Source organism: Balaenoptera acutorostrata, chromosome X (assembly GCF_949987535.1).
Source record: "Balaenoptera acutorostrata chromosome X, mBalAcu1.1, whole genome shotgun sequence".
Lineage (NCBI taxonomy): Eukaryota > Metazoa > Chordata > Mammalia > Artiodactyla > Balaenopteridae > Balaenoptera > Balaenoptera acutorostrata.
Window position 1 is genome coordinate 64,696,836 of NC_080085.1, and position 25,728 is coordinate 64,722,563.

The 25,728-nt window shown below is 42.4% G+C and overlaps 2 protein-coding genes across 3 annotated transcripts in view; one reads left to right on the forward strand and one right to left on the reverse strand.

The window, feature by feature from the left end:
• SLC16A2 (solute carrier family 16 member 2) overlaps nucleotides 1-25,728 on the forward strand; it is a 117,802-nt gene that overhangs the window by 57,117 nt on the left and 34,957 nt on the right. The gene's annotated exons all lie outside the window — the stretch shown is intronic.
• On the reverse strand, nucleotides 4,236-4,592 carry LOC103018892 (V-type proton ATPase subunit G 1-like). Its single transcript, XM_057539063.1, has one exon. It carries the CDS (start codon nucleotides 4,590-4,592, stop codon nucleotides 4,236-4,238), a length of 357 nt encoding a protein of 118 aa, XP_057395046.1.

Here is a 25,728-nt window from a genome sequence, read left to right on the forward strand (position 1 = left end):
GGTTCGATCCCTGGTTGGGGAACTAAGATCCCACATGCCACGCATGGTGTGGCAAAAAAAAAAAAAAAAGGAGTTGTCTTTTTATTGTTGAATTGTAAGTGTTCTTTATATATTCTGGATACTCAGCACTTTTCAGATAAATGATATGCAAATATTTTATCCTATTGTGTTGGTGTCTTTTCACTTTCTTGCTGGTGTCCTTTGAAGCACAAAAGTTTTTAATATTTTATTGTGCTAAAATATACATAACAAAATTTACCATTTTTAAGCATATGTTTCAGTAGTATTAAGTACATTCACATTGTTGTGCAAGCACCACCACCACCCATATCCAGAACATTTTTTATCTTCCCAAACTGAAACTCTATACCCTTTAAATAATAACTCCCCATTTTCTCCTCCTCTGACCCCTTGGCAACCAACATTCTACTTTCTGTGTCTATGCATTTGATTACTCTATGTACTTCATTATAAGTGAAATCATACAATATTTGTCCTTTTGTAACTGGTTTGTTTCACTTAGCATAATGTCTTCAAGGTTCATCCATATTGTAGCATGTGTCAGAATTTCTTTTATTTTTAATGTTGAATAATATTCCATTGTTTGTATATACAACATTTTGTTTATCCATTCATCCATTGATGGACATTTGGGTGTTTCCACATTTTGGCTATTGTGAACAATGCTGCTATGAACATGAGTATACAAATATCTGTTTAAGTCCCTGTTTTCAATTATTTTGGGTATATAACCCAAAAAATGTTCTTAATTTTCATGAAGTCCAGTTTATCTACCGTTTTCTTTTGTTGCTTATGCTTTTGTTGTTATATGTAAGAAACCATTGCCTAATCTAAGGTCATGAAGATTTACTTCTATGCTTTCTTTTAAGAGTTTTATAGTTTTATTTCTTACATTTAGGACTATGCTTCATTTTGAGGTAATTTTTTATATGGTGTGATGCAGGGATCTTACTTCATTCTTTTGCATGTGAATATCTAATTGACTCATCATCTTTCATTGAACAGACTACTTTTTCTACACTGAATTATTTTGGCACTTTTGCAAGCAGTAAATTCACAATAAATGTAATTTTTCTGGACTTTCCGTTTTATTCCATTAATAGATGTATCTATCCTTATGCCAGTACTACACTGCCTTGATTATTGTAGATTGTAGCACATTTTAAATCAGAAAGTGTGGGTCCTCAACTTTTTATTTTTCACGTTTTTTTGGCTATCTGGGTCTCTTGTATTTCCATGCAAATTTTAGGGTCAACTTGTCAATCTTTGCAAAAAACAATGCAGCTGGGATTTTGATATGGAACCTGTAGATCAACTTGGAGAGATTGCCATCTTAACAATATTAAATCTTTTTACCTATGAAGATGGGATGTATTTTCATTTATTTAGGTTTTCTTTAACTTCTTTCAACAATATTTTATAGTTTTCAGAGTGTAAGTTTTATACTTCTTTTGTTAAATTTATTTCTAAGTAATTTATGTTTTGATGCTATTGTTAATGGAATTTTTTTCTTAATTTCATTTTCAAATTGTTTGTTATTGTACAGAAGTACTACTGATCTTTGTGTATTGATCTTGTATCCTGCAACCTTGCTGAGCTAGGTTATTTGTTTGAATAGATTTTTCTTTTTTTTGGTAGATTCCTCAGGATTTTCTATATACAAGATCATGTTATCTGCAAACAGAGATAGTTTTATTTTTTCCTTTTCAATCTGGATGCCTTTTATTTATTTTTCTAGCCTAATCGGCCTAGCTGAAACCTTGAGTTCAATGTTGAACAGACATGATGACAGCAGACATCCTTGTCTTGTTTCTGATCTTAGGGGGAAAGTAATCAGTCTTTCACCAATATGTATGATATTGCCCTTGGGTTTTTCATAAATCACCTTTGTCAGGTCAAGGAAGTTCCCTTCTATTCCTCATTTGTTGAATGTTTTATCTTGAAGGAATGTTGTGATTTTTCAAATGCCTTTTCTGCATCTCTTGAGATAATCGTGTGTTTTTTTTCTTTCATTCTATTGATACAGTGTATTACATTGGTTGATTTTCAGATTTTAAGTCAATCTTGCATTCCTGAGATAAACCTCACTTGGTCATGATGTATAATCTTTTTTTTATATATTACTGTAATCAATTTGCTAGTGTTTTGTTGAGGATTTTTACATCAATATTCATAAGAGATATTGGTTTGTAGTTTTCTTCTCTTGTGATGTCTTTGGCTAGCTTTGGTATCAGGGTAATACTGGCCTCATGAGTTGGGAAATGTTCCCCCCTATTTGTGGAGAGTTTGTGAAGTTTGGTATTAATTCTCCAATGTTTGGTACCATTCACTAGTAAAAGAATTTGGCTTAGGTTTTTTATTTTTGAGGATGGGAGAAGTATTTCAATTACTTATTCAATCTTTTGTTATATCTCTATTCAGGTTTTCTGTTTCTTCTTGCATCAATTTTGGTAGTTTGTGGTTTTGTATGAATTTGTCTATATCATCTGTTATGTAATGTATGAATTTGTCTATATCATCTGTTATCTGCATTTTTTGACTTGTCTTTCCTAACATGTAACCTCTACCCTATGAGTAGAGGTTTTATATGAATTTGTCTATATCATACAACTGTTCACAGTATTCACTTATGCTCCTTTATTTCTGTAAGGTTGTAGTGATATCCCCTCTTTGTACTTAATTTTACTAATTTGAGTCTTCTCTCTTTTACTGTCTTGGTCCATCTGGTTAAAGGTTTGCCAATTTTGTAGATATTTGCAAAGAACCAACTTGTGGTTTTATTGATTTTCTCCACTTTTTATTCTCTATTTTATTTATTTCTGTTCTAGTCTTAATTTTTGCCTTCCTTCTGCATGCTATGGGTTTAGTTGGCTCTTCTTTTTCTAGTTTCTTTAGCTGGAAAGTTCAGCTCATGATTTGAGATCTTTACTTTTTAAAATTTTTTGTTGAGATAAAATTCACATACCATAACATTTGCCCTTTTAATGTGTACAATTTGGTGTTTTTAGTATATTTCCAATTTTTTCCAACCAATACCACTCTCTAATTTCTGAACGTTTTCATCACCTCAAGAAGATTCTTCCTAGTAGCTATCTCTTCTCAACCTCTCCATTCCCCAGCCCCTGGTGACCAATAGTCTACTTTCTGTCTCTATGGATTTGCCTATTTTGGACATTCCATAGCAAATTTTCTTTTTGACTTTTAAATGATTATTAGTACACTATCAGTACACCAAGTAGTGACATGTAACAAGTTCTTGAATTCTATCATCTAGTAATTTTAAATAAGAGAAACCAAAAGCAGCCCAATACTAGTACCCATTGTTCTAACTCTTAGCCGGAAAGGACTATTTTAAGGCTGGCTGTTCACATAGGTTACAAGTAACTATTTACTACTTTTTCATAGATAAAGCCCCTGACCTTCAAGAAAGATTTAGGGAAAAAAAATATTTAATCCCTTTCTTTCTTAAGAAAATTGTTTTTTTTTAAAACTATACATCTAAGGTCATAGGAAGGAACCTTCCTGATCTAACTTTTGAACAAGTAGAGTTGCAACATAAAGCTATGACTTAAAATTAAAAAAAAAAAAAACAGGGCTTCCCTGGTGGCGCAGTGGTTGAGAATCCGCCTGCCAATGCAGGGGACACGGGTTCGAGCCCTGGTCTGGGAGGATCCCACATGCCACGGAGCAACTAGGCCCGTGAGCCACAATTACTGAGCCTGCGCATCTGGAGCCTGTGCTCCGCTACAAGAGAGGCCATGATAGTGAGAGGCCCGCGCACCGCGATGAAGAGTGGCCCCCGCTTGCCACAACTAGAGAAAGCCCTCGCACAGAAACGAAGACCCAACACAGCCATAAATAAATAAATAAATAAATAAATAAATATTAAAAAAAAAAAACAACTATATCTAAGAAAGAAAAAGTCAGTGTTCATAATATGCCACTTGAGTGAAAAGGCATAGGAAAACAGACAACATATACCCATTAAGTTTCTAAGAAATATGAGGTAAAAAGATAAAATCTTTGGATAGGCTATAAGTTTGTACAAAGAAGCTACGACTGCTATTCTGCAAAAAGTGAAGGGACCTATTATATAATATACAGAAATAATTTAATGCCTTTTCACAAGAATATAACCCAAGCCTTGCTAAAGCCTCATATTCTATGAAGGCATCTAAAATGCCAATCCACGGCACAGCGCTTTTGCTCTTCCCCTATCCGTTTATGTGGTAATTCTCATGGATTTCTGGCCGGATGTCACAGGCAAAGGCCAAGAGGTTATCCAGGACTTCATCCCTGTTCTGCCGGAAGTAGGTCTGAAGGATGGTCATCTTCTCCTGGGTGTCCTTCTCCACTTCAGTGCTGCAACTGCCGTGGGATCCCAGAGCCGCAGCTTCCTTGGCCTTGAAATCCTTCTCCCTCTGCAGGCGGTACTGTTCAATTTCAGCCTGGGCCTCTTCTTTGGCCTGCTTCAGCCTCCGGTTCTTTCGCTTGCGGGCCTCGGACACTTTCTCGGCGGCCTGCTTCTCGGCCTGGAGCAGCTGCTGGGTGCCCTGCGACTGACTGGCCATGGCTGCGGCGGTGTCTCCGAGACGCCACAGACAGGCCTCCATAGCAAATATTTTTGATTGACAGTTTTTTCCTTTCATCACTTTGAATATGTCATCCCACTGCCTTCTGACCTCTATTCTATTTGGTAGAAGTCAGCCATTAATCTTATGGAGTTTCTCTTGTCCATGATGAGTCATTTTTCTCTTCCTACTTTCAAGATTTCCCTTTGTTTTTGGCTTTCAACATTTTGATTATGGTGTCTCTGGGATGTCTCTCCTTGTGTTTATCCTCTTGTTATTTGTGGAGCTTCTTATGTGTGTAGATTAATGTTTTCTTCAAATTTGAGGAGTTTCTATTATTTTTGAGTATTCTTTCTTTCTGGAATCTCACTGCATGTATATTGGTGGGCTTACTGGTGCCCCACATTTCTCTGAGGCTCTGTTCATTTTTCTTAATTCTATGTTCTCAATGTTTTTCAACTTGCATAATATGTATTGATCTACCTTCAAGTCTGCTGATTTTTTTCTTCTGCCACCTTAAATCTACTGTTGAGCTCCTTGTTGAATTTTTCATTTCACTTACAGTACTTTTCAACTCCAGAATTTCCATTTGGTTCTTTTAAAAATTTTCTGTCTCTTTATTGATATTCTCTTTGTGATTAGAAATTGTCATCATGCATTCTTTTAATTCTTTAAACATGATTTCATTCAGTTATTTGCAAATATTTATAATAGCTGCTTTGTCTTCTAAGTCCACCATTTGGCCCCATCAAGACAGCTTCTAGTGCCTGATTTTTTTCCTGTTTATGGGTTACACTTTCCTGTTTCTTGCATGTTTCATAATTTTTTTGTTGAAAAATATACCTTAACAACTCGAGCTGCTGTTACTGGCTTTTCTGGACTAGGTTTGTGAGGTCTATTTCCTGCAGTATACCACCTCCTCAAAAGTCGCAGCCATGGATATGTACACAGCATCACTACTACCAGTAATTACTGTGCTTTCAAATGGAATCTCTGTTTCTTTCATTGAGACTCCCATTTAGCTTCTAACTGATCTATCTCTAGTGGTATCACACCCAGCTATTAGCCTCTACTAATTTCTTCTTAATTCCACTATTTTTTTAAAAATCATGCCTGTGGGCATAAATTATTCCATAATCTGATCCAATTAAAGTTGCTGCTCCATTGCAGGGGCAGGGTGTTATCAGTCCTTGAGGCTTGCTCAGACCCTAGAATAGTTCTTCTTAGTTCTTTCCCTGGTTCTCTCTGTTAAACTTCTAACTGGTCTAACATTTTACAGTTGCTACTAAAATTCTGAAGCTCCAAGTCCCCTCTTAATTGCTCAACATCAAGAACTTCATTGTTTCTGATAATACCCTTTGGCAAGAACTTCTCCGCTCTCTTTTCCACATAAAGTTAGTCCCATTAGGGAGAGCTAAAGGGGCTCTCACATTTTAAAAGTCTGTCTTTCCTCTGGATGGAAACTTCTGCTTCACTGTGCTTGAGCTGGAGGTGGGGAGAGCATCCCACATCTACCAGAGTGACACCCCAACTCTATGAGCAGGGTGCTAGGCAAGACGGTAGCTACTGCTTTTTTTGACTTGTCTTTCCTAATGTGTAACCTCTACCCTATGAGTGAATTAAGGCAGAGGTTATCAGAGACAATATTCTACGTGCCATGTCTGGAGTAGAGCTCTCACCATACCAGTAGGAGCTGGGTGGTAGAAAGGCTCATCAGTCCTCTTGGCCCTGCCTGTCTGGAACAAAGCTTTTGCAACACAGAGCTGAAGGAAGGATGAGAGATGCCTGTATCCTATCCGTCCAGGAATCAAACTGTAGCCCAGTACTGGGACCTGGAGGAAGACAGAGGCCCCTATTATTGGCCACACTCACCTAGAATAGAGCTTATATTACACTGAGCAAGAGAGGGCAGAGATGGGAGCAAGTCATGGCTCAAATGCCATGGACTCTTGCTGTTCTTACCAAGATTTATTAGAGTATTTTGAATAAATGCTGCTCCATTTGCTATATGACATTAGAACAACTTCGTAATATATTTAAGAGATTATACCAATTATGGTTTTTTCACTAGAAAATGGGTCCACAAGGCTTATCACATCCCCATTCTAGAACTGGAACCCTCTCTGTTAAGTTTGTAAACACCCCACCCCACTCCCCAACACAGACATAGACTCTTCTTTCTGACCCAAGATGTCATCTGAGCAGGGTAGTGGGAGAAGCCTGGACTCTGGGGCAGGAATTGGATCCAGGACCTCTTTGTAAATTTGTCCATCCTAGTGGCTTCTTCCTTAAGGAGGCTAAAAACCAGGCTGGGGGTGGGGGATCAGAGGGCACCAAGTCATGGTGAGGCCCCACCCATTCTGTCCCTTGAGTAGCGGCAAGAGGTAGGAGGTGGGCCTCACAGAAGAGAGAGGCTACATGTCCCGACAGCAGGGCAGATTGGGATGACTCCCTCGGCTCCTGCGGGAAAGAGCCACAGGAAGACAGACTTGGGCCATGTGGGGCAAAGCACTCTCTGTGGAAAAGATACAGAAAGGGCTGTTGCAGGAGGAAGTGAGCTCCCTGTCATAGGGGGGTTATTATCTAAGCGGAGGGCAGCGTGTCGAGGGGCCTCTGTCATTCAACAAGAGGTAGGACCCCAGGACTGTTGGGGGCCCGTGGACCCTAAAATGCTCTGATCGTCCCATCTTTGGAGGACAAACCTTGCCCAATCCTGTCTGGCCTGGTCAGGTGGCTCAGAAACACCCCAGGGACTGCAGGCCTTTTCTGGGGTTTCAAAAAGGAGCAGCATTAGCATTCATTAGTGCTCTAATTGGCATCTTAATTGGCAGTTTCACTCTGGTCTTTTGGTCTTTATAATGGATATCTGGTGCCTAGCCCTCCCCCAGCCACCCCACCCCCAACCTTCTCCCTAGAGATCAGCCCCCAGCTGCACCTCACCTTCCCTTCACCTCCACCCGCTTGCACCGCATGCACCGACAAAGGTTGGAGGCAGGGATGAGCTTCCCCAGGGCATCTGCATTGTACCTTCTCTCCCTCCCCCTTTCAGTGAGCTCAGGAAATTGGTTTTAATCCACCAGGCTCCAGTTGCTTAGCAACGGAAGAGCCTGCTCCTAACAACCAGGAGCCACAAAGATGCTGCAGAGAAAGGGGGCTGTCTGGGCCCTGCTCCGGCTCAGCTCCTGACTACTGCCTCCCTGATGTTTTTTTTTCTCATTGAGGACAGCCAGCCTTCCTCTCTCAGGTGCTGGGTCTTGAAAGGCTGATCTCTGGGGCAGCTGCCTGACCTCACCCCCTATCCTGCCTGCCTAGAGCTTCTCTGAATCCCACCTCCCAGGCCAGCAGGAGGTAGTTCATGATCATAGCAGGGTGGCTCTAGGAAGGGCCCTCACTCTGTCTCTCCGAGGTCGCTGGCTATGTTGCTTCTTCCAGTCTGGCCTGGTGGGTGGGAGTAGAGTTGATCTCGCTCGGGTGGCCTCGGCCTGCAGAGGCTTGAAGCAGGGTTTCGGTTCCCAGCCAGAGACTGAAGTCGGGCCGCAGCAGTGAGAGCGCTGAATCCTAGCCACTAGACCACCAGGGACCAGTGGCCAGTAACGAGGCCCTGGCCCATCAGCTGTGTAGAAGTGAATTTCCAGAGAGAGACAGAAAGTAGTGAAACAAGTGTTTATTAGCAGGAAGAAGAGTACGTGTGAATAGGCACACACGGGTGGGCTCAGAGAGAGCCACGCCCTTGTGGTAGTTTGAATCGCTTATATGGGGCATTTCTTCCGGGTTTCCTTTGGCCAATCAGCTTGCTTTGCCTGGCTCTGAGTCCGTATTTGGCTTATCTCAGGGTCCTCCCATGCGTGCACACGCATCTCTTAGCCAAGATGGATTCTAGTGAAGAGGCCTATGGGTAGGTTGACATCACTCCCTTTTTGCCCTCCAAGGAGCCTTTCTGCACACGTGTAGTCGGGAAGGTCTCCTTGACCTCGAGAATGAGAAATATGTGGTCTCTGTCTCTGTTTACCTGGGCAGGGCTCAGCTCCTCCTCCTCTTCCTCTTGGAGTATCTGTCCACAGGGGACCAACTCCAGCTGCTCAGCCTGGGGCCCATCTACCTGCTGCCTCAGAGTGGGCCAGGCTCCTTTTACCCTGGATGAGAGCAATTCCTGCCCAGAGTCGAGGGATGGGGCGTGCACTGTAACCCCAGCCCATCTGAGCCTGAAGGGAGGCAAGGTACCACACTCCCCGGGCTTCTAGAGGACAGGAAATTGCGAGTCAGACGTGGGCTCAGGCCCACACAGCCTTCCAGTGAGAGCTGGGTCTGAAGCAACGCCAGAGCACAGGGCTCCCCAGCACAGTCAGCGGCCGTGCGACTGCCAGGCCGCTGCGCAGCACCGGAGGCTTCCGCCTTCCCTCCCCAAAGGACGGCGGGGACAGAACTCTCCACCCCCAGGGGGAAGCCTGCTGCCCTCCTGCCTTCTGGAATGGCCCCAGCAAAGGGTGATCACCAGTGGAGAATTTCCATTTGACGAGCTGCTTTCCCAGAATTGTTTTGAACTCAATAAGAGCTCAGGAGCGTCCCCCAGGGGAGGCCTGTCCGAAATTCTGACTCTGAGTGGGTGCTAGTTGGTGTCTTACTTAATCGCAGACCTCACTGGTCTTCGCAGGAGGGAGGTGCACATGTGTGCACCCCCACCCCGCTCCTTCCGTGGGGCCTCAAGCTCTGACAATGAGGCTGCCCCCAGGAATAACCCATGGAAAGTGGGGGCTGTAGGAAACAAGCGTCCAACAAGGGACCCCGCCACCGCATCTATCCCCCTGGGCCAGGCCGCTAGGCAGGGACAAGCCTTCCTCTGGGCAGCTTCTTTCTGCCCTCCCCCCTCCTGGCTTCTCTCCCTCCCTTTCCCCCTTTCTCCCTCCCAAGTAAAGGGCTTCTGGCTTCTGGCTCCATTGCCTGGCAACCAAACTGGGCTGCCACAGGCTGAGAGGAGCAGCACAGATGCTGCCTAATGAGGGGGCTGAAACGAGGGGGCGAAATCACTGTCTCTAGTCATATGTCGCTGTTGCTCACAAAACAGATACCAGGCTGTTCTTAAATTTGCGATTGTTGTTCTCTGTAATGAAGAGTCTTCCAAAGGCAGACAGCTAAGCCACATTTGGGTAAACATCTCCTTGATCCACCCTTTTCTATTTCATATTAAAAACTTTTTGTTGTGGAAAATTTCAAGCCTATATACAAGGAGAATAGCATAATGAGGCTCCTGTGGACATCACCCAGCATCAACAATTATCAACCCCTGGCCAGATATCACATCATTGTTAACTGCATTTCCGTATCTAGCTTTGAAACATGAGAACTCTCTCTTTAACAGAACTACAGTGTCATTAGAACACCTAAAGTAATCATCAGTAATTCCATAATCTCATCACACATCCAGGCAGTGTTCAAACTTCAAATGCCTCATCAATATCATGAAGTGCTGATTGTTTTTTGGTTTTTGTTCTGATTTCACGGTTTATTTGAGTCAAGGTCTAAATAAAGGCCACACGGTAATGTAGAGGTTCCCCTTTCTGAACACTTTGGGGGAGAAAAAACTTTTCTCCTACTCTCTCAGGTTCAGTACCTAGGGCCTGCGAATGAAACTGATAAAAGACAAGACTAACGGGAGAAAGAAACAGAGTGTATTTACATGTGCAACTTCCATATACACAGAAGAACTCAGTGATGGTAACTCAAAGGAGTGGTTGGAATTTGGGGCTTATATACCATCTTAATAGATGAAGTGGGGGAGAAAGGCACTTGCCAGGAGTATAAATGACTTTTTGGAAAGATACACGGATTTTCAGGAGAACCAACACTTGATGAAAGAGGCTGTAATGTTTGTCTATACAGGTGTGAGTGGCCTTTCTATCTTTTCAGGGCCACAAACTCACTTGGGGAAAAGATTTGGCGTAGACTTTATTCACAGTCTACCTTCCGGGAGTAGATCCGCCCTGAGAAGGAATTTTTGGCAGCCTCATTTCCCAGAAGTTGCTGTTTTTAGTCAGATAAGGGAAGCTACAAAAAAGGCTTTTTTCCCTGTTGTCTACCAAAGCTCAAATGTCTTCAGCTAAAATAATCTTTATACCAGCTCTGGGTCCCAAGTGTGTCCCTACAGTATACCGAAATCCCAAGACACTGAAATTACCCTGCAAACCACTAACCCCCGGGCTCTTCCTGAGGCCTCCTGTGAGGCCTGCCTTGAGTTATGTGAGGCATTGTTAATTCCCAAATCTTGAGATGAGGAGACTGAGATTCACAGCAATGAAATGAAGAGCTCAAGGTCACCCAGCTACTGAGGCACGGGGCCAGGCCGGGAACTCATGTCAGGAGCCTAAACTCCTGGTAAACACACTCTGCCACCTCCACCTGTCCTGCCTCCAGAAAGGCGGGGGAAGGCTTTAGGGAGGAGGCAGGGAAGGCCTCCACCCTGTCCCCGCCTCCCAGTCCAGGTCCTACCTAGCCTCTCTCAAAGACCCACCCACGCGTTCCCACCTCCTCTGACCACCCTGGCCCATTTCTCTCTATTCCCAAGTGTCTGCCCTTGGGTGCATGTACCTCAGTCTCTCCCTCACCCAGAAGCACCCCAAGTGCGGGGACCTTGTTTCTGGATATCTGTGACCTGCCCCAGCTGAGCCTCACCCAGAGTCACTTGGAAGGTGCTCCCCAAAGGGCAGCTGACTAACTGACTGACTGCCCGAGTGAGGGGCCTTCCGGAGGGTGAGTGGGCTCAATGTACGGGCAAGGCTTTGAGGAGAGATCCCGGACCCCAGGCAGGAAGAGCCATCAGACACTCCAGAGTGATGGGGGTCTCTCTTGCCCCCAGAGAAGGCAAGGGATTGCCCAGGGAGCAGCCTGGGCTTGGGCATCCTGAGGACAGGGGCCTCTGGCCTCTGGCCTCAGCCCTCCCTCCCATAGCTCATTTACCCTCTGAGAGCCTCAGGGAGTCTTCATCCGTGCAGCGAAGACACTGCAGAGAATCGCCTGGGCTGCCCTGTGGTTGAAGGAGGCCTCTCAGCTCGGAGTAATGGAATCAGCTCTGGCCCGAGAGCCCTGGTGGCAGGTCTGGGTCTCTACTCTTTCATTACGCTGCTCTGTGACCCTGGGCGGGCTACTTCCTCCCTGTAGGTCTCGGTTTCCTCATCTATACAATGAGGGGGCTGCACCAGTCGATCTCCAGGGGCCCGTTAGCTTCCACGTTTCTGTGATCTCCAGGAAAGGGAGACCCACAACATTCCTTGGTAGACGATTGCTGGTTTTATTTACCTTTACAGTCAGGAGGGTCTTCCTTCCTGCCTGTGTCCCACTGTCTCTGAGCCTCATTTCCTCTGGCCGAGGCCTGGGTCTGTCTAAGCTTCTTGGCTGACCCAGAAGTACCTGGGTGGGTGACAGCCATTTTCATCACCACAACTCAAGTCACAATGGTGGCAGAGTGGGCTCTAGAGCCTTCAAGTCCCTGCTCCCAATCCCCGAGGCGTTCAGGAGGCAGCAGTGTTCAGACATCATGGAGATGAGCAATTGGGGCACCGATTGGCTCCTTGCCCTCCATGTAGCCCAACACCCTCACTTTCCAGACAAGGAAAGAGGGACTCGTCCAAGGTTACACAGAGCTGGGACAGGGAGGAGCTTGGGCTAGGAAAGAGCTGGAGACCTCCTCAGGAGGGATCTTGCCTGGGCAGGGCGGGTGATGGTGAAGTGGAGAGCAGCCCCCTAAGGAGCAGAGTTGTGGCATGAACTAAAACCAGTTTATGAAACCCACCCTCAGGGAGCTCCTGGGTTCTCCTGGGCAGATACAGGCCACACGCACACACATGCACACACGTACAGGCACACATGCACACATGCATGCACGCCACAGGGAGAAAGGTCACAAGCACGTCTGACTACCAAGTGCCTGAGCTGGGACTCTTATCTTGACCACCCACCACGAGCCACTGAGTATCCTAGCTACTTCTTTTACTCAACAAACAGTGACCGAGTGACTGGGAACCCAACAGTGAACAAGTGGGATGTGGTCCCTGCCCTCTCAGAGCTTGCAGCCCAGCTAGGCAGGCAAGTGCTCGAGAGGTGAGTGCAACCCAGGGAGCTACCCCAGGCTAAAGGAAGCCAGGGGCTGTGGGAACCCAGCGGAGCCCATCTCAGGGGCTCAGGAACCATCCTGTGCTGCAGGCACTTTCCTGGCTGTCCGTGCCCATTTCTGGAGGAGTCGGTTCTAGCTGGTTGGGAAGGTATCCTTGGGGAGCCATCGGTCTCCCCTCTTCAGGCCAGGCAGACACGGTCAAGGGTGCGAATGACCTTCTGGAACTTTTTGTCACGTCACTGATAATTGGGCAACTTCTGGGGCTTGGAGGAGAGGTGAGGCTCCCCTCCATCACACCAGGGGTTCCCAAAGTAGTGGTTTGGGACCCCAGAGCTCACTGTTGACTCTTCAGTGGCTCTTCTGAGCAGAAGTTGAATATGAACCGGGTGCCCTTTCTCTTGCTGGCTCTTGTGATGCAAAGCGTGGGTTGCGAGGCCTCCAAAAAATGGCAACAGTTCAATTGTTCTGAGAAACAGTTTTCTTTTTTCCCCACTCATGCAGAGGGCCAAGATATTGCCTTCTTCAAACCTGTGTTTGTGATTTAGCTTTCATTGACCTTTACAATTAACATAAAGGGCAGGGAGTAAGGCTGCCCCTTTTCTCCATCCCTGCTACTCTTCTCCTATGTATGTGGGGGTGGGGGTGGAGGAGTGGCACAGGAAAGAAGGGGGGAAAAGCATGGGAAAATGTCCTGTGGATTCTTTACTTACTGAGCTCAGTGACACACAGAGATGTTTAAGTGAAAGTTTCAGGGAAGAAATAAGGAAATGCCTTATTTTCCCCGCCTGGTCACTCCTGTTGTTTGGCTTCTGAGACTTCTGGTTTCCAGGCTGTTTCATAAGTACTGACGTATTGAGAAGCTGTATGTGTCCTTGGAACAGAAAAGGAAGGGCCCTCTGGTCCCTGGGGCCCCCACCCACAGACTCTGTCCATGTGGTCTCTCTTTGCCACTGGCCCTGGGGGGTGGGGCCTGCGCCCATGAAAAGTAATGATCCCAGTGGGCCTCCAGTCCTTTGGGGGCCACACTTCCTTTCTCACCCCCATTCCATACCCACCCCTGTCAGACTTTGGACGACAGAGGAAGCACAGGTGTGGTGGCGTCCAGCCCCTTCTTTCTCAGAGCTGGGGACTGAGACCCAGAGAACACAGGGCTCTTGCACTTATTACAGTGATCAGAAAGCTGAAAATCTCTATTTTACTCAGTTATTAGTAATTTAAAGCAGTGCTTTCAATTTTAAAGATTCTGGAGTAAAATGCACAATCCTGATTGATCTCAAAGAAACAATTATAAACGTCAGTGTAATTCTGAGACTACCACTGTACCCTGTTTACTCTATTGCACGTATAGACAGTCTGAGTTCCGGATAAAGAAGGTCATTTGCTCAATGTTCCACAGCGATCATTTGCAGAAATGAAAGTCAGGTTTCTTAATAATAGGCAACCTTTATAAATAGAATAACTGGATGTCCCAGTTTATGTATGTTGTCACATTCTAATTATTGAAATTAAAATTTCCTCTCAAAATTGGCATGATTTGCATGATAAATTAAGTGCTCCCCTTCTTTACATACCATTCATTTTAATTCATATGCATTATTTTATTTTTTAAATTTGAATTTGAAATTTTTTTTTCTCTTTTTTTTTTTTTTTAGCCGTGTGTACTAGTCAATCCCAAATTCCCAATCTATTCCTCCACCCCAACCTTCCCCCCTGGTAACCATAAGTGCATTCTCTATGTCTGTGAGTCTGTTTCTGTTTTGTAAGTAAGATCATTTGTATCATTTTTTAAGATTCTGCATATATGTGATATCATATGATATTTGTCTTTCTCTGGCTGACTTACTTCACTTAGTATGACAATCTCCAGGTCCATCTATGTTGCTGCAACTGACATTATTTCCTTCTTTTTTATGGCTGAGTAATATTCCATTGTATATATGTAAATACCACATCTTCTTTATCCATTCCTCTGTTGATGGCCATTTAGATTGCTTCCATGTCTTGGCTATTGTAAATAGTGCTGCAGTGAACACTGTGGTCCATGTATCTTTCAAAGTATGGTTTTCTCCAGATATATGCCCAGGAGGGGGATTGCTGGATCATATGGTAGCTCTATTTTTAGTTTTTTTAGTAACCTCCATACCGTTCTCCATAGTGGCTGCACCAATTTACATTCCCACCAACAGTGTAGAAGGGTCCCCTTTACTCCACACCCTCTCCAGCATCTATTGTTTGTAGACTTTTTCATGATGGCCATTCTGACTGGTGTGAGGTGAGATCTCATTGTAGTTTTGATTTTCAGTTCTCTAATAATTAGTGATGTTGATCATCTTTTCATGGGCCTCTTGGCCATCTGTATGTCTTCTTTGGAGAAATATGTATTTAGGTCTTCTGCCCATTTTTTGATTGGGTTGTTTGTTTTTTCAATATTGAGCCACATGAGCTGTTCGTAAATTTTGGAGTCTAATTCCTTTTCAGTCACATTGTTTGCAAATATTTTCTCCCATTCTGTGGGTTGTCTTTTTGTTTTGCTTATGGTTTCCTTTGCTATGCTAAAGCTTTTAAGTTTAATTAGGTCCCATTTGTTTATTTTTGTTTTTATTTCCAGTACTCTAGGAGATGGATTGAAGAAGATATTGCTATGATTTATGTCAAAGAGTGTTCTGCCTATGTTTTCCTCTAAGAGTTTTATAGTATTCAGTCTTACATTTAGGTTTTTAATCCATTTTGAGCTTATTTTTGTATATGATGTTAAAGAATGTTCTAATTTCATTTTTTTACATGTAGTTGTCCAGCTTTCACAGCAGCATTTATTGAAGAGATGTCTGTTCTCCATTGTATAGTCTTGCCTCCTTTGTCATATATTAACTGACCATAGGTGCATGGGTTTATTTCTGGGCTTCCTATCCTGTTCCATTGTTCTATATTTCTGTTTTTGTACCAGTACCATACTGTTTTGATGACTATAGCTTTGTAGGATAGTCTGATGTCGGGGAGCCTGATCCTCCTAGCTCCCTTTTTCTTTCTCAAGATTGCTTTGGCTGTTTGGGACCTTTTGTGTCTCCATACAAATTTTAAGATTTTTTTGTTATAGTTCTGTGAAAAATGCCATTGGTAATTTGAGAGGGATTGCATTGAGTCTGTAGATTGCCATGGGTAGTATAGTCATTTTGACAGTATTGATTCTTCCAACCCAAGAACATGGTATATCTTTCCATCTGTTTGAGTCATCTTCGATTTCTTTCATCAGAGTCTTATATTTTTCAGAGTACAGGTCTTTTACCTCCTTAGGTAGGTTTATTCCTAGGTATTTTATTCTTTTTGATGTGATGGTAAATGAGATTGTTTTCTTTTTTAAAAATATTTATTTATTTATTTATTTTTGGCTGCGTTGGGTCTTCGTTGCTGCACGCGGGCTTCCTCTAGTTGCGGCGACGGGGGCTACTCTTTGTTGCGGTGCGTGGCTTTCTCATTACAGTGGCTTCTCTTGTTGTGGAGCACAGACTCTAGGTGCACGAGCTTCAGTAGTTGCAGCATGTGGGTTCAATAGTTGTGGCTCACGGACTCTAGAGTGCAGGCTCAGTAGTTGTGGTGCACAGGCTCAGTTGCTCCACGGCATGTGGGATCTTCCGGGACCAGGTCTTGAACCCATGTCCCCTGCACTGGCAGGTGGATTCTTAACCACTGTGCCACCAGGGAAGTCTGAGACTGTTTTCTTAATTTCTCTTTCTGATCTTTCATTGTTAGTGTACAGGAATGCAAGAGATTTCTGTGCATTAATTTTGTATCCTGCAACTTTACTAAATTCATTGAAGAACTCTAGTAGTTTTCTGGTGACATCTTTAGGATTTTCTATGTATAGTATCATGTCATCTGCAAACAGTGACAGTTTTACTTTTTCTTTTCCAGTTCGGATTCCTTTTATTTCTTTTTCTTCTCTGATTGCCGTGGCTAGGACTTCCAAAATTGTGTTGAATAAAAGTGGCAAGAGTGGACATCCTTGTCTTATTTCTCATCTTAGAGGAAATGCTTTCAGTTTTTCACCATTGAAAATGATATTTGGTGTGGGTTTGTCATATGTGGCCTTTATTATGTTGAGGTAGGTTCCTTCTATGACCACTTTCTGGAGAGTTATTTTTATCATAAATGGGTGTCAAACTTTTTCGAAAGGTTTTTCTGCATCTGTTGATATGATCATATGGTATTATTCTTCAGTTCGTTAATATGGTGTATCACATTGATTGATTTGCGTATATTGAAGAATCCTTGCATCCCTGGGATAAATCCCTCTTGATCATGTGGTATTATCCTTTTAATGTGTTGTTGGATTCTGTTTGCTAGCATTATGTTGAGGATTTTTGCATCTATGTTCATCAGTGAAATTGGCCTGCAGTTTTCTTTTTTTGTGATGTCTTTGTCTGGTTTTGGTATCAGGGTGATGGTGGCCTCGTAGAATGAGTTTGGGAGTGTTCCTCCCTCTGCAATATTTTGGAAGATTTTGAGAAGGATGGGTGTTAGCACTTCTCTAAATGTTTGATAGAATTTGCCTGTGAAGCCATCTGCTCCTGGATTTTTGTCTGTTGGAAGGTTTTTAATCACAGTTTCAATTTCATTACTTGTGATTGGTCTATTCATGTTTTCTATTACTCCCTTGTTCAGTCTTGGAAGGTTGTACCTTTCTAAGAATTTGTCAATTTCTTCCAGGTTTTCCATTTTTTTGGCACATGGTTGCTTGTAGTAGTCTCTTATGATCCTTTGTATTTCTGTGGTATCAGTTGTAACTTTTCCTTTTTCATTTCTAATTTTATTGATTTGAATCCTTTCCCTTTTTTTTCTGGATGAGTCTGGCTAATGGTTTATCAATTTTGTTTATCTTCTCAAAAAACCAGCTTTTTGTTTCATTGATCTTTTGAATTGTTTTCTTCATTTCTATTTCATTTATTTCTGCTCTGATCTTTATGGTTTCTTTCCTTCTAATAACTTGGGGTTTTCTTTGTTCTTCTTTATCTAGTTGCTTTAGGTGTAAGGTTAGGTTGTTTATTTGAGGGTTTTTTTTAAATTTTTAAATTTTATTATTTTTTTTATACAGCAGGCTCTTATTAGTTATCAATTTTATACACATCAGTGTATACATGTCAATCCCAATCGCCCAATTCAGCACACCACCATCCCCAGCTCCCCGCGGCTTGCCCCCTTGGTGTACATACGTTTGTTCTCTACATCTGTGTCTCAACTTCTGCCCTGCAAACCGGTTCATCTGTACCATTTTTCTAGGTTCCACATACATGCGTTAATATACGATATTTGTTTTTCTCTTTCTGACATACTTCACTCTGTATGACAGTCTCTAGATCCGTCCACGTCTCAACAAATAACTCAATTTCGTTCCTTTTGATGGCTGAGTAATATTCCATTGTATATATGTACCACAACTTCTTTATCCATTTGTCTGTTGATGGGCATTTAGGTTGCTTCCATGACCTGGCTATTGTAAATAGTGCTGCAATGAACATTGGGGTGCATGTGTCTTTTTGAATTGTGGTTTTCTCTGGGTATATACCCAGTAGTGGGATTGCTGGATCATATGGTAATTCAATTTTTCGTTTTTTAAGGAACCTCCATACTGTTCTCCATAGTGGCTGTATCAATTTACATTCCCACCAACAGTGCAAGAGGGTTCTCTTTTCTCCACACCCTCTCCAGCATTTGTTGTTTGTAGATTTTCTGATGATGCCCATTCTAACTGGTGTGAGGTGATACCTCATTGTAGTTTTGATTTGCATTTCTCTAATATTAGTGATGTTGAGCAGCTTTTCATGTGCTTCTTGGCCATCTGTAGGTCTTCTTTGGAGAAATGTCTATTTAGGTCTTCTGCCCATTTTTGGATTGGGTTGTGTGTTTCTTTAATATTGAGCTGCATGAACTGTTTATATATTTTGGAGATTAATCCTTTGTCTGTTGATTCGTTTGCAAATATTTTCTCCCATTCTGAGGGTTGTCTTTTCTTCTTGTTTATGGTTTCCTTTGCTTTGCAAAAGCTTTGAAGTTTCATTAAGTCCCATTTGTTTATTTTTGTTTTTATTTCCATTACTCTAGGAGGTGGGTCAAAAAGATCTTTCTGTGATTTATGTCAAAGAGTGTTCTTCCTATGTTTTCCTCTAAGAGTTTTATAGTGTCTGGTCTTACATTTAGGTATCTAATCCATTTTGAGTTTATTTTTGTGTATGGTGTTAGGGAGTGTTCTAATTTCATTCTTTTACATGTAGCTGTCCAGTTTTCCCAGCACCACTTATTGAAGAGGCTGTCTTTTCTCCATTGTATATCCTTGCCTCCTTTTTTTTTTTTTTTTTTTTTTTTTATAAATTTATTTTATTTTTATTTTATTTTTTTTTTATTTTTTTTTTTTTTATTTTTTATTTTTTTTATAGCTACTTTATTTATTTATTTATCTTTTTTTTTTTTTTATTTTTGGCTGTGTTGGGTCTTCGGTTCGTGCGAGGGCTTTCTCTGGTTACGGCAAGTGGGGGCCACTCTTCATCGCGGCGCGGGGGCCGCTCTTCATCGCGGTGCGCGGGCCTTTCACTATCGCGGCCCCTCCCGTTGCGGGGCACAGGCTCCAGACGCGCAGGCTCAGCAGTTGTGGCTCACGGGCCCAGTTGCTCCGCGGCATGTGGGATCTTCCCAGACCAGGGCTCGAACCCGTGTCTCCTGCATTAGCAGGCAGATTCTCAACCACTGCGCCACCAGGGAAGCCCCATATCCTTGCCTCCTTTGTCATAGATTAGTTGACCATAGGTGCGTGGGTTTATCTTTGGGTTTCTATCTTGTTCCATTGATCTATGTTTCTGTTTTTGTGCCAGTACCATATTGTTTAGATTACTGTAGCTTTGTAGTATAGTCTGAAGTCAGGGAGTCTGTTTCCTCCAGCTCCGTTTTTTTCCCTCGAGACTGCTTTGGTTATTTGGGGTCTTTTGTGTCTCCATACAAATTTTAAGATTTTTTGTTCTAGTTCTGTAAAAAATGCCATTGGTAATTTGATAGGGATTGCATTGAATCTGTAGATTGCTTCGGGTACTATAGTCATTTTCACAATATTGATTCTTCCAATCCAAGAACATGGTATATCTCTCCATTTGTTGGTATCATCTTTAATTTCTTTCATCAGTATCTTATAGTTTTCTGCATACACGTCTTTTGTCACCCTATGTAGGTTTCTTCCTAGGTATTTTATTCTTTTTGTTGCAATGGTAAATGGAAGTGTTTCCTTAATTTCTCTTTCAGATTTTTCATCATTAGTGTATAGGAATGCAAGAGATTTCTGTGCATTAATTTTGTATCCTGCAACTTTACCAAATTCATTGATTAGCTCTAGCAGTTTTCTGGTGGGATTTTTAAGGTTTTCTATGTATAGTATCATGACATCTGCAGACAGTGACAGATTTACTTCTTCTTTTCCAATTTGTATTCCTTGTATTTCCTTTTCTTCTCTGATTGCCATGGATAGGACTTCCAAAACTATGTTGAATAATAGTGGTGACAGTGGACATCCTTGTCTTGTTCCTGATCTTAGAGGAAATGCTTTCAGTTTTTCACCATTGAGAATGATGTTTGCTGTGGGTTTGTCATATACGGCCTTTATTATGTTGAGGTAGGTTCCCTCTATGCCCACTTCCTGGAGAGTTTTTATCATAAATTGGTGTTGAACTTTGTCAAAAGCTTTTTCTGCATCTATTGAGATGATCATATGGTTTTTATTCTTCAGTTTGTTAATATGGTGTATCACATTGATTGATTTGCGTATAGTGAAGAATCCTTGCATCCCTGGGGTAAAGCCCACTTGATCGTGGTGTATGATCCTTTTAATGTGTTTTTGGATTCTGTTTGCTAGTATGTGTTGAGGATTTTTGCATCTGTATTCATCAGTGATATTGGTCTGTAATTTTCTTTTTTTGTAGTATCTTTGTCTGGTTTTGGTATCAGGGTGATTGTGGCCTCATAGAATGAGTTTGGGAGTGTTCCTTCCTCTGCAAGTTTTTGGAAGAGTTTGAGAAGGATGGGTGTTAGCTCTTCTCTAAACGTTTGATAGAATTCACCTGTGAAGCCATCTGGTCCTGGGCTTTTGTTTGTTGGAAGACCTTTAATCACAGTTTCTATTTCATTACTTGTGATTGGTCTGTTCATATTTTCTATTGCTTCCTGGTTCAGTCTGGGAAGGTTATACCTTTCTAAGAATTTGTCCTTTTCTTCCAGGTTTTCCATTTTATTGGCATAGAGTTTCTTGTAGTAGTCTCTTAGGATGCTTTGTATTTCTGCGGTGTCTGTTGTAACTTCTCCTTTTTCATTTCTAATTTTATTGATTTGAGTCCTCTCCCTCTTTTTCTTGACGAGTCTGGCTAATGGTTTATCAATTTTGTTTATCTTCGCAAAGAACCAGCTTTTAGTTTTATTGATCTTTGCTATTGTTTTCTTCATTTCTATTTCATTTATTTCTGCTCTGATCTTTATGATTTCTTTCCTTCTGTTAACTTTCAGTCTTGTTTTTTCTTCTTTCTCTAGTTTCTTTAGGTGTAAGGTTAGATTGTTTATTTGAGATTTTTCTTATTTCTTGAGGTAGGCTTGTATAGCTATAAACTTCCCTCTTAGAACTGCTTTTGCTGCATCCCATAGGCTTTGGATCATCATGTTTTTATTGTCATTTGTCTCTAGGTATTTTTTGATTTCCTCTTTGATTTCTTCAGTGACCCCGTGGTTATTTTGTAACGTATTGTTTAGCCTCCATGTGTTTGTGTTTTTTACGGTTTTTTCCCTGTAATTCATTTCTAATCTCATAGCATTGTGGTCAGAAAAGATGCTTGATATGATTTCAATTTTCTTAAATTTACTGAGGCTTGATTTGTGACCCAGGATGTGATCTATCCTGGAGAATTTTCCGTGCGCACTTGAGAAGAAAGTGTAATCTGCCGGTTTTGGATGGAATGTCCTATAAATATCAATTAAATATATCTGGTCTGTTGTTTTATTTAAAGCTTCTTTTTCCTTATTTATTTTCATTTTGGATGATCTGTCCATTGGTGTAAGTGAGGTGTTAGAGTTCCCCACTATTATTGTGTTACTGTCGATTTCCTCTTTCATAGCTGTTAGCAGTTGCCTTATGTATTGAGGTGCTCCTATGTTGGGTGCATATAATTTATAACTGTTATATCTTTTTCTTGGATTGATCCCTTGATCATTATGTAGTTTTCTTCCTTGTCTCTTGTAACATTCTGTATTTTAAAGTCTATTTTATCTGATATGAGTATTGCTACTCCAGCTTTCTTTTGATTTCCATTTGCCTGGAATATCTTTTTCCATCCCCTCACTTTCAGTCTGTATGTGTCCCTAGGTCTGAAGTGGGTCTCTTGTAGACAGCATATAGATGGGTCTTGTTTTTGTATCCATTCAGCAAGGCTGTGTCTTTTGGTTGGAGCATTTAATCCATTCACGTTTAAGGTAATTATTGATATGTATGTTCCTATGACCATTTTCTTAATTGTTTTGGGTTTGTTTTTGTAGGTCCTTTTCTTCTCTTGTGTTTCCCACTTAGAGAAGTTCCTTTAGCATTTGTTATAGAGCTGTTTTGGTGGTGCTGAATTCTCTTAGCTTTTGCTTGTCTGTAAAGCTTTTGATTTCTCCATCAAATCTAAATGAGATCCTTGCCGGGTAGAGTAATCTTGGTTGTACGTTCTTCTCTTTCATCACTTTAAGTATATTATGTCACTCCCTTCTGGCTTGTAGAACTTCTGCTGAGAAATCAGCTGTTAACCTTATGGGAGTTCCCTTGTATGTTATTTGTCACTTTTCCCTTGCTGCTTTCAATAATTTTTCTTTGTCTTTAATTTTTGCCAATTTGATTACTATGTGTCTCGGTGTGTTTCTCCTTGGGTTTATCCTGTATGGGACTCGCTGCGCTTCCTGGACTTGGGTGGCTATTTCCTTTCCCATGTTAGGGAAGTCTTCGACTATAATCTTTTCAAATATTTTCTCTGATCCTTTCTCTCTCTCGTCTCCTTCTGGGACCCCTATAATGCAAATGTTGTTGCATTTAATGTTGTCCAAGAGGTCTCTTAGGCGGTCTTCATTTCTTTTCATTCTTTTTTTTTCTTTATTCTGTTCTGCAGCAGTGAATTCCTCCATTATGTCTTCCAGGTCACTTATCTGTTCTTCTGGCTCAGTTATTCTGCTATTGATTCCTTCTAGTGTAGTTTTCATTTCAGTTATTGTATTGTTCATCTCTGTTTGTTCTTTAATTCTTCTAGGTCTTTGTTAAACATTTCTTGCATCTTCTCGATCTTTGCCTCCATTGTTTTTCCAAGGTCATGGATCATCTTCACTATCATTATTCTGAATTCTTTTTCTGGAAGGTTGCCTATCTCAACTTCATTTAGTTGTTTTTCTGTGGTTTTATCTTGTTCTTTCATCTGGTACATAACCCTCTTCCTTTTCATCTTGTCTATCTTTCTGTGAATGTGGTTTTTGTTCCACAGGCTGCAGGATTCTAGTTCTTCTTGCTTCTACTGTCTGCCCTCTGGTGGATGAGGCTATCTAAGAGGTTTGTGTAAATTTCCTGATGGGAGGGACTGGTGGTGGGTAGAGCTGGGTGTTGCTCTGGTGGGCAGAGCTCAGTATAACTTTAATCTGCTTTACTGCTGATGGGTGGGGCTGGGTTCCCTCCCTGTTGGTTGTTTGGCCTGAAGCAACCCAACACTGGAGCCTACCTGGGCTCTTTGGTGGGGTTAATGGCAGACTCTGGAAGGGCTCACGCCAAGGAGTTCTTCCCAGAACTTCTGCTGCCAGTGTCCTTGTCCCCACGGTGGGCCACAGTCCCCCCCCCCCGCCTCTGCAGGAGACCCTCCAACACTAGCAGGTAGGTCTGGTTCAGTCTCCCCTGGGGTCATTGCTCCTTCCCCTGGGTCCCAATGTGCACACTACTTTGTGTGTGCCCTCCAAGAGTGGAGTCTCTGTTTCCCCCAGTCCTGTCAAAGTCCTGCAATCAAATCCCACTAGGCTTCAACGTCTGATTCTCTAGGAATTCCTCCTCCTGTTGCCAGACCCCCAGGTTGGGAAGCCTGATGTGGGGCTCAGAACCTTCACTCCAGTGGGTGGACTTCTATGGTATAAGTGTTCTCCAGTCTGTGAGTCACCCACCCAGCAGTTATGGGATTTGATTTTACTCTGATTGTGCCCCTCCCACCATCTCATTGTGGCTTCTCCTTTACCTTTGGATGTGGGGTATTTTTTTTTTTTTTTAGTGAGTTCCAGTGTCTTGCTGTTGATGATTGTCCAGCAGCTAGTTGTGATTCTGGTGTTTTCACAAGAGGGAGTGAGAGCACGTCCTTCTACTCCGCCATCTTGATTCCTACGTGTTTTCTTATTTCTTGACGTGAGATTGTATTGCTCTAAACTTCCCTCTTAGAACTGCTTTCGCTGCATCCCATAGGATGCATAGGATTCATTACTCTGAATTGTTTTTCAGGTAGATTGCCTATCTCCTATTCATTTAGTTTTTCTTGTGGGTTTTTATTTTGTTCCTTTACCTGCAACATATTTCTTTGTCATCTCATTTTGTCTGACTTTCTATGTTTGTGGTCCTCTTTCTACAGGCTGGAGGATTGTAGTTCCTCTTGCTTCTGGTTCCTGCACCCTGGTGGGTGAGGTTGCACCAGGGGCTTGTGTAGGCTTCCTGGTGGGAGGGAATGGTGCCTGCCCTCTGGTGGGTGGAGCTGGGTCTTGTCCCTCTGGTGGGCAGAGCCATGTTAGGGGGTGTGTTTATTGGACAGATGTGTGCTCAGGAAGACTTTAAGCAGCCCGTCTGCTGATGCATGGAGCTGTGTTCCTGCCCTGTTGGTTTTTTTTACCTGAGGCATCCCAGCACTGGAGCCTATAGGCTGTTGTGTGGGGCCATGTCTTGGTCAGAAAATGGCGACCTCCAAGGGGGCTTATGCCAGTGAGTACTCCCCATAACTACAGTCACCAGTGTCCTTGTCCCCACAGTGAGCCACAGCTGCCCCTTGCCTCCGCAGGTTACCCTCCAATACTAGCATGTAAGTCTGGCCCAGTCTCTTATGAGGTCACTGCTTTTTTCCCCTGTGTCCTGCTGTGCAGGGGACCCTGTGTGTGACCTCCGAGAGTGGAGTTTCTGTTTCCTCCAGTCTTTTGGAATTCCTGTGATCAAACCCCACTGGACTTCAAAGCTAGATTCTCTGGGGTCTCCTCCTCCCATTGTCAGACCCTCAGACTGGGGAGCCTGACGTGGGTTCAGAACTTTCACTCCTGTGGGAGAACTTCTGTGGTATAATTATTTTCCTTTTTGTGGCTCGCCCACCCAGTGTGTATGGGATTTGATTTTATCATGATTGTGCCCCTCCTACCATCTCTTTGTGGCTTCTTCTTTGTCTTTCAATATAGGGTATCTTATTTGGTAGGTTCCAGCATTTTTTGTTGATGGTTGTTCAGTGTTAGTTGTGATTTTGGTGTTTCCATAAGAAAAGGTAAGCTCATGTCCTTCTACTCTGCCATCTTGTGTCCAGGAACCCTTTCAAGAAGATTTCAATAGATGATTTAGGATTTTACCTCTTTATTTCAGCTCAATCCAATTCAGGTAAGAGTTGTAGGGTCCTGTTGGGTCCAGAGGCCTTGCAACAGCTTTTCAAGGTGCTTTACATCCAAAGAGAAAGGATGCAATTCTGCTCTCCCTTAAATAAATTTTCTTCTATCTTCATTACAGGAGACAGGGTGAGAGTCATATGCATTATTTTATATAGTCCTTATAATAACCTAATAATATGACTACTATTACCCTCATGTTACAGAGTAGGAAAATTAATTTGAAGGGGTTAAGTTAATTGTCTGAAGTTATATAGAAGGTAAAGGATGAAGCTAGAGCTGGGCATTCAATTGTCAAAGTATTCTTTAGTGTCTCTCACCAGCGTGGCCTGGGCTGTGTACAGAACAGCTGCCTGGCTTCCACTTGTGCCATGTTGGACACAGTATTTA

Excerpts from the sequence above, each read along its gene's own strand:
- LOC103018892 (XM_057539063.1), bottom strand. The coding sequence starts at position 4,592 with ATGGCCAGTCAGTCGCAGGGCACCCAGCAGCTGCTCCAGGCCGAGAAG.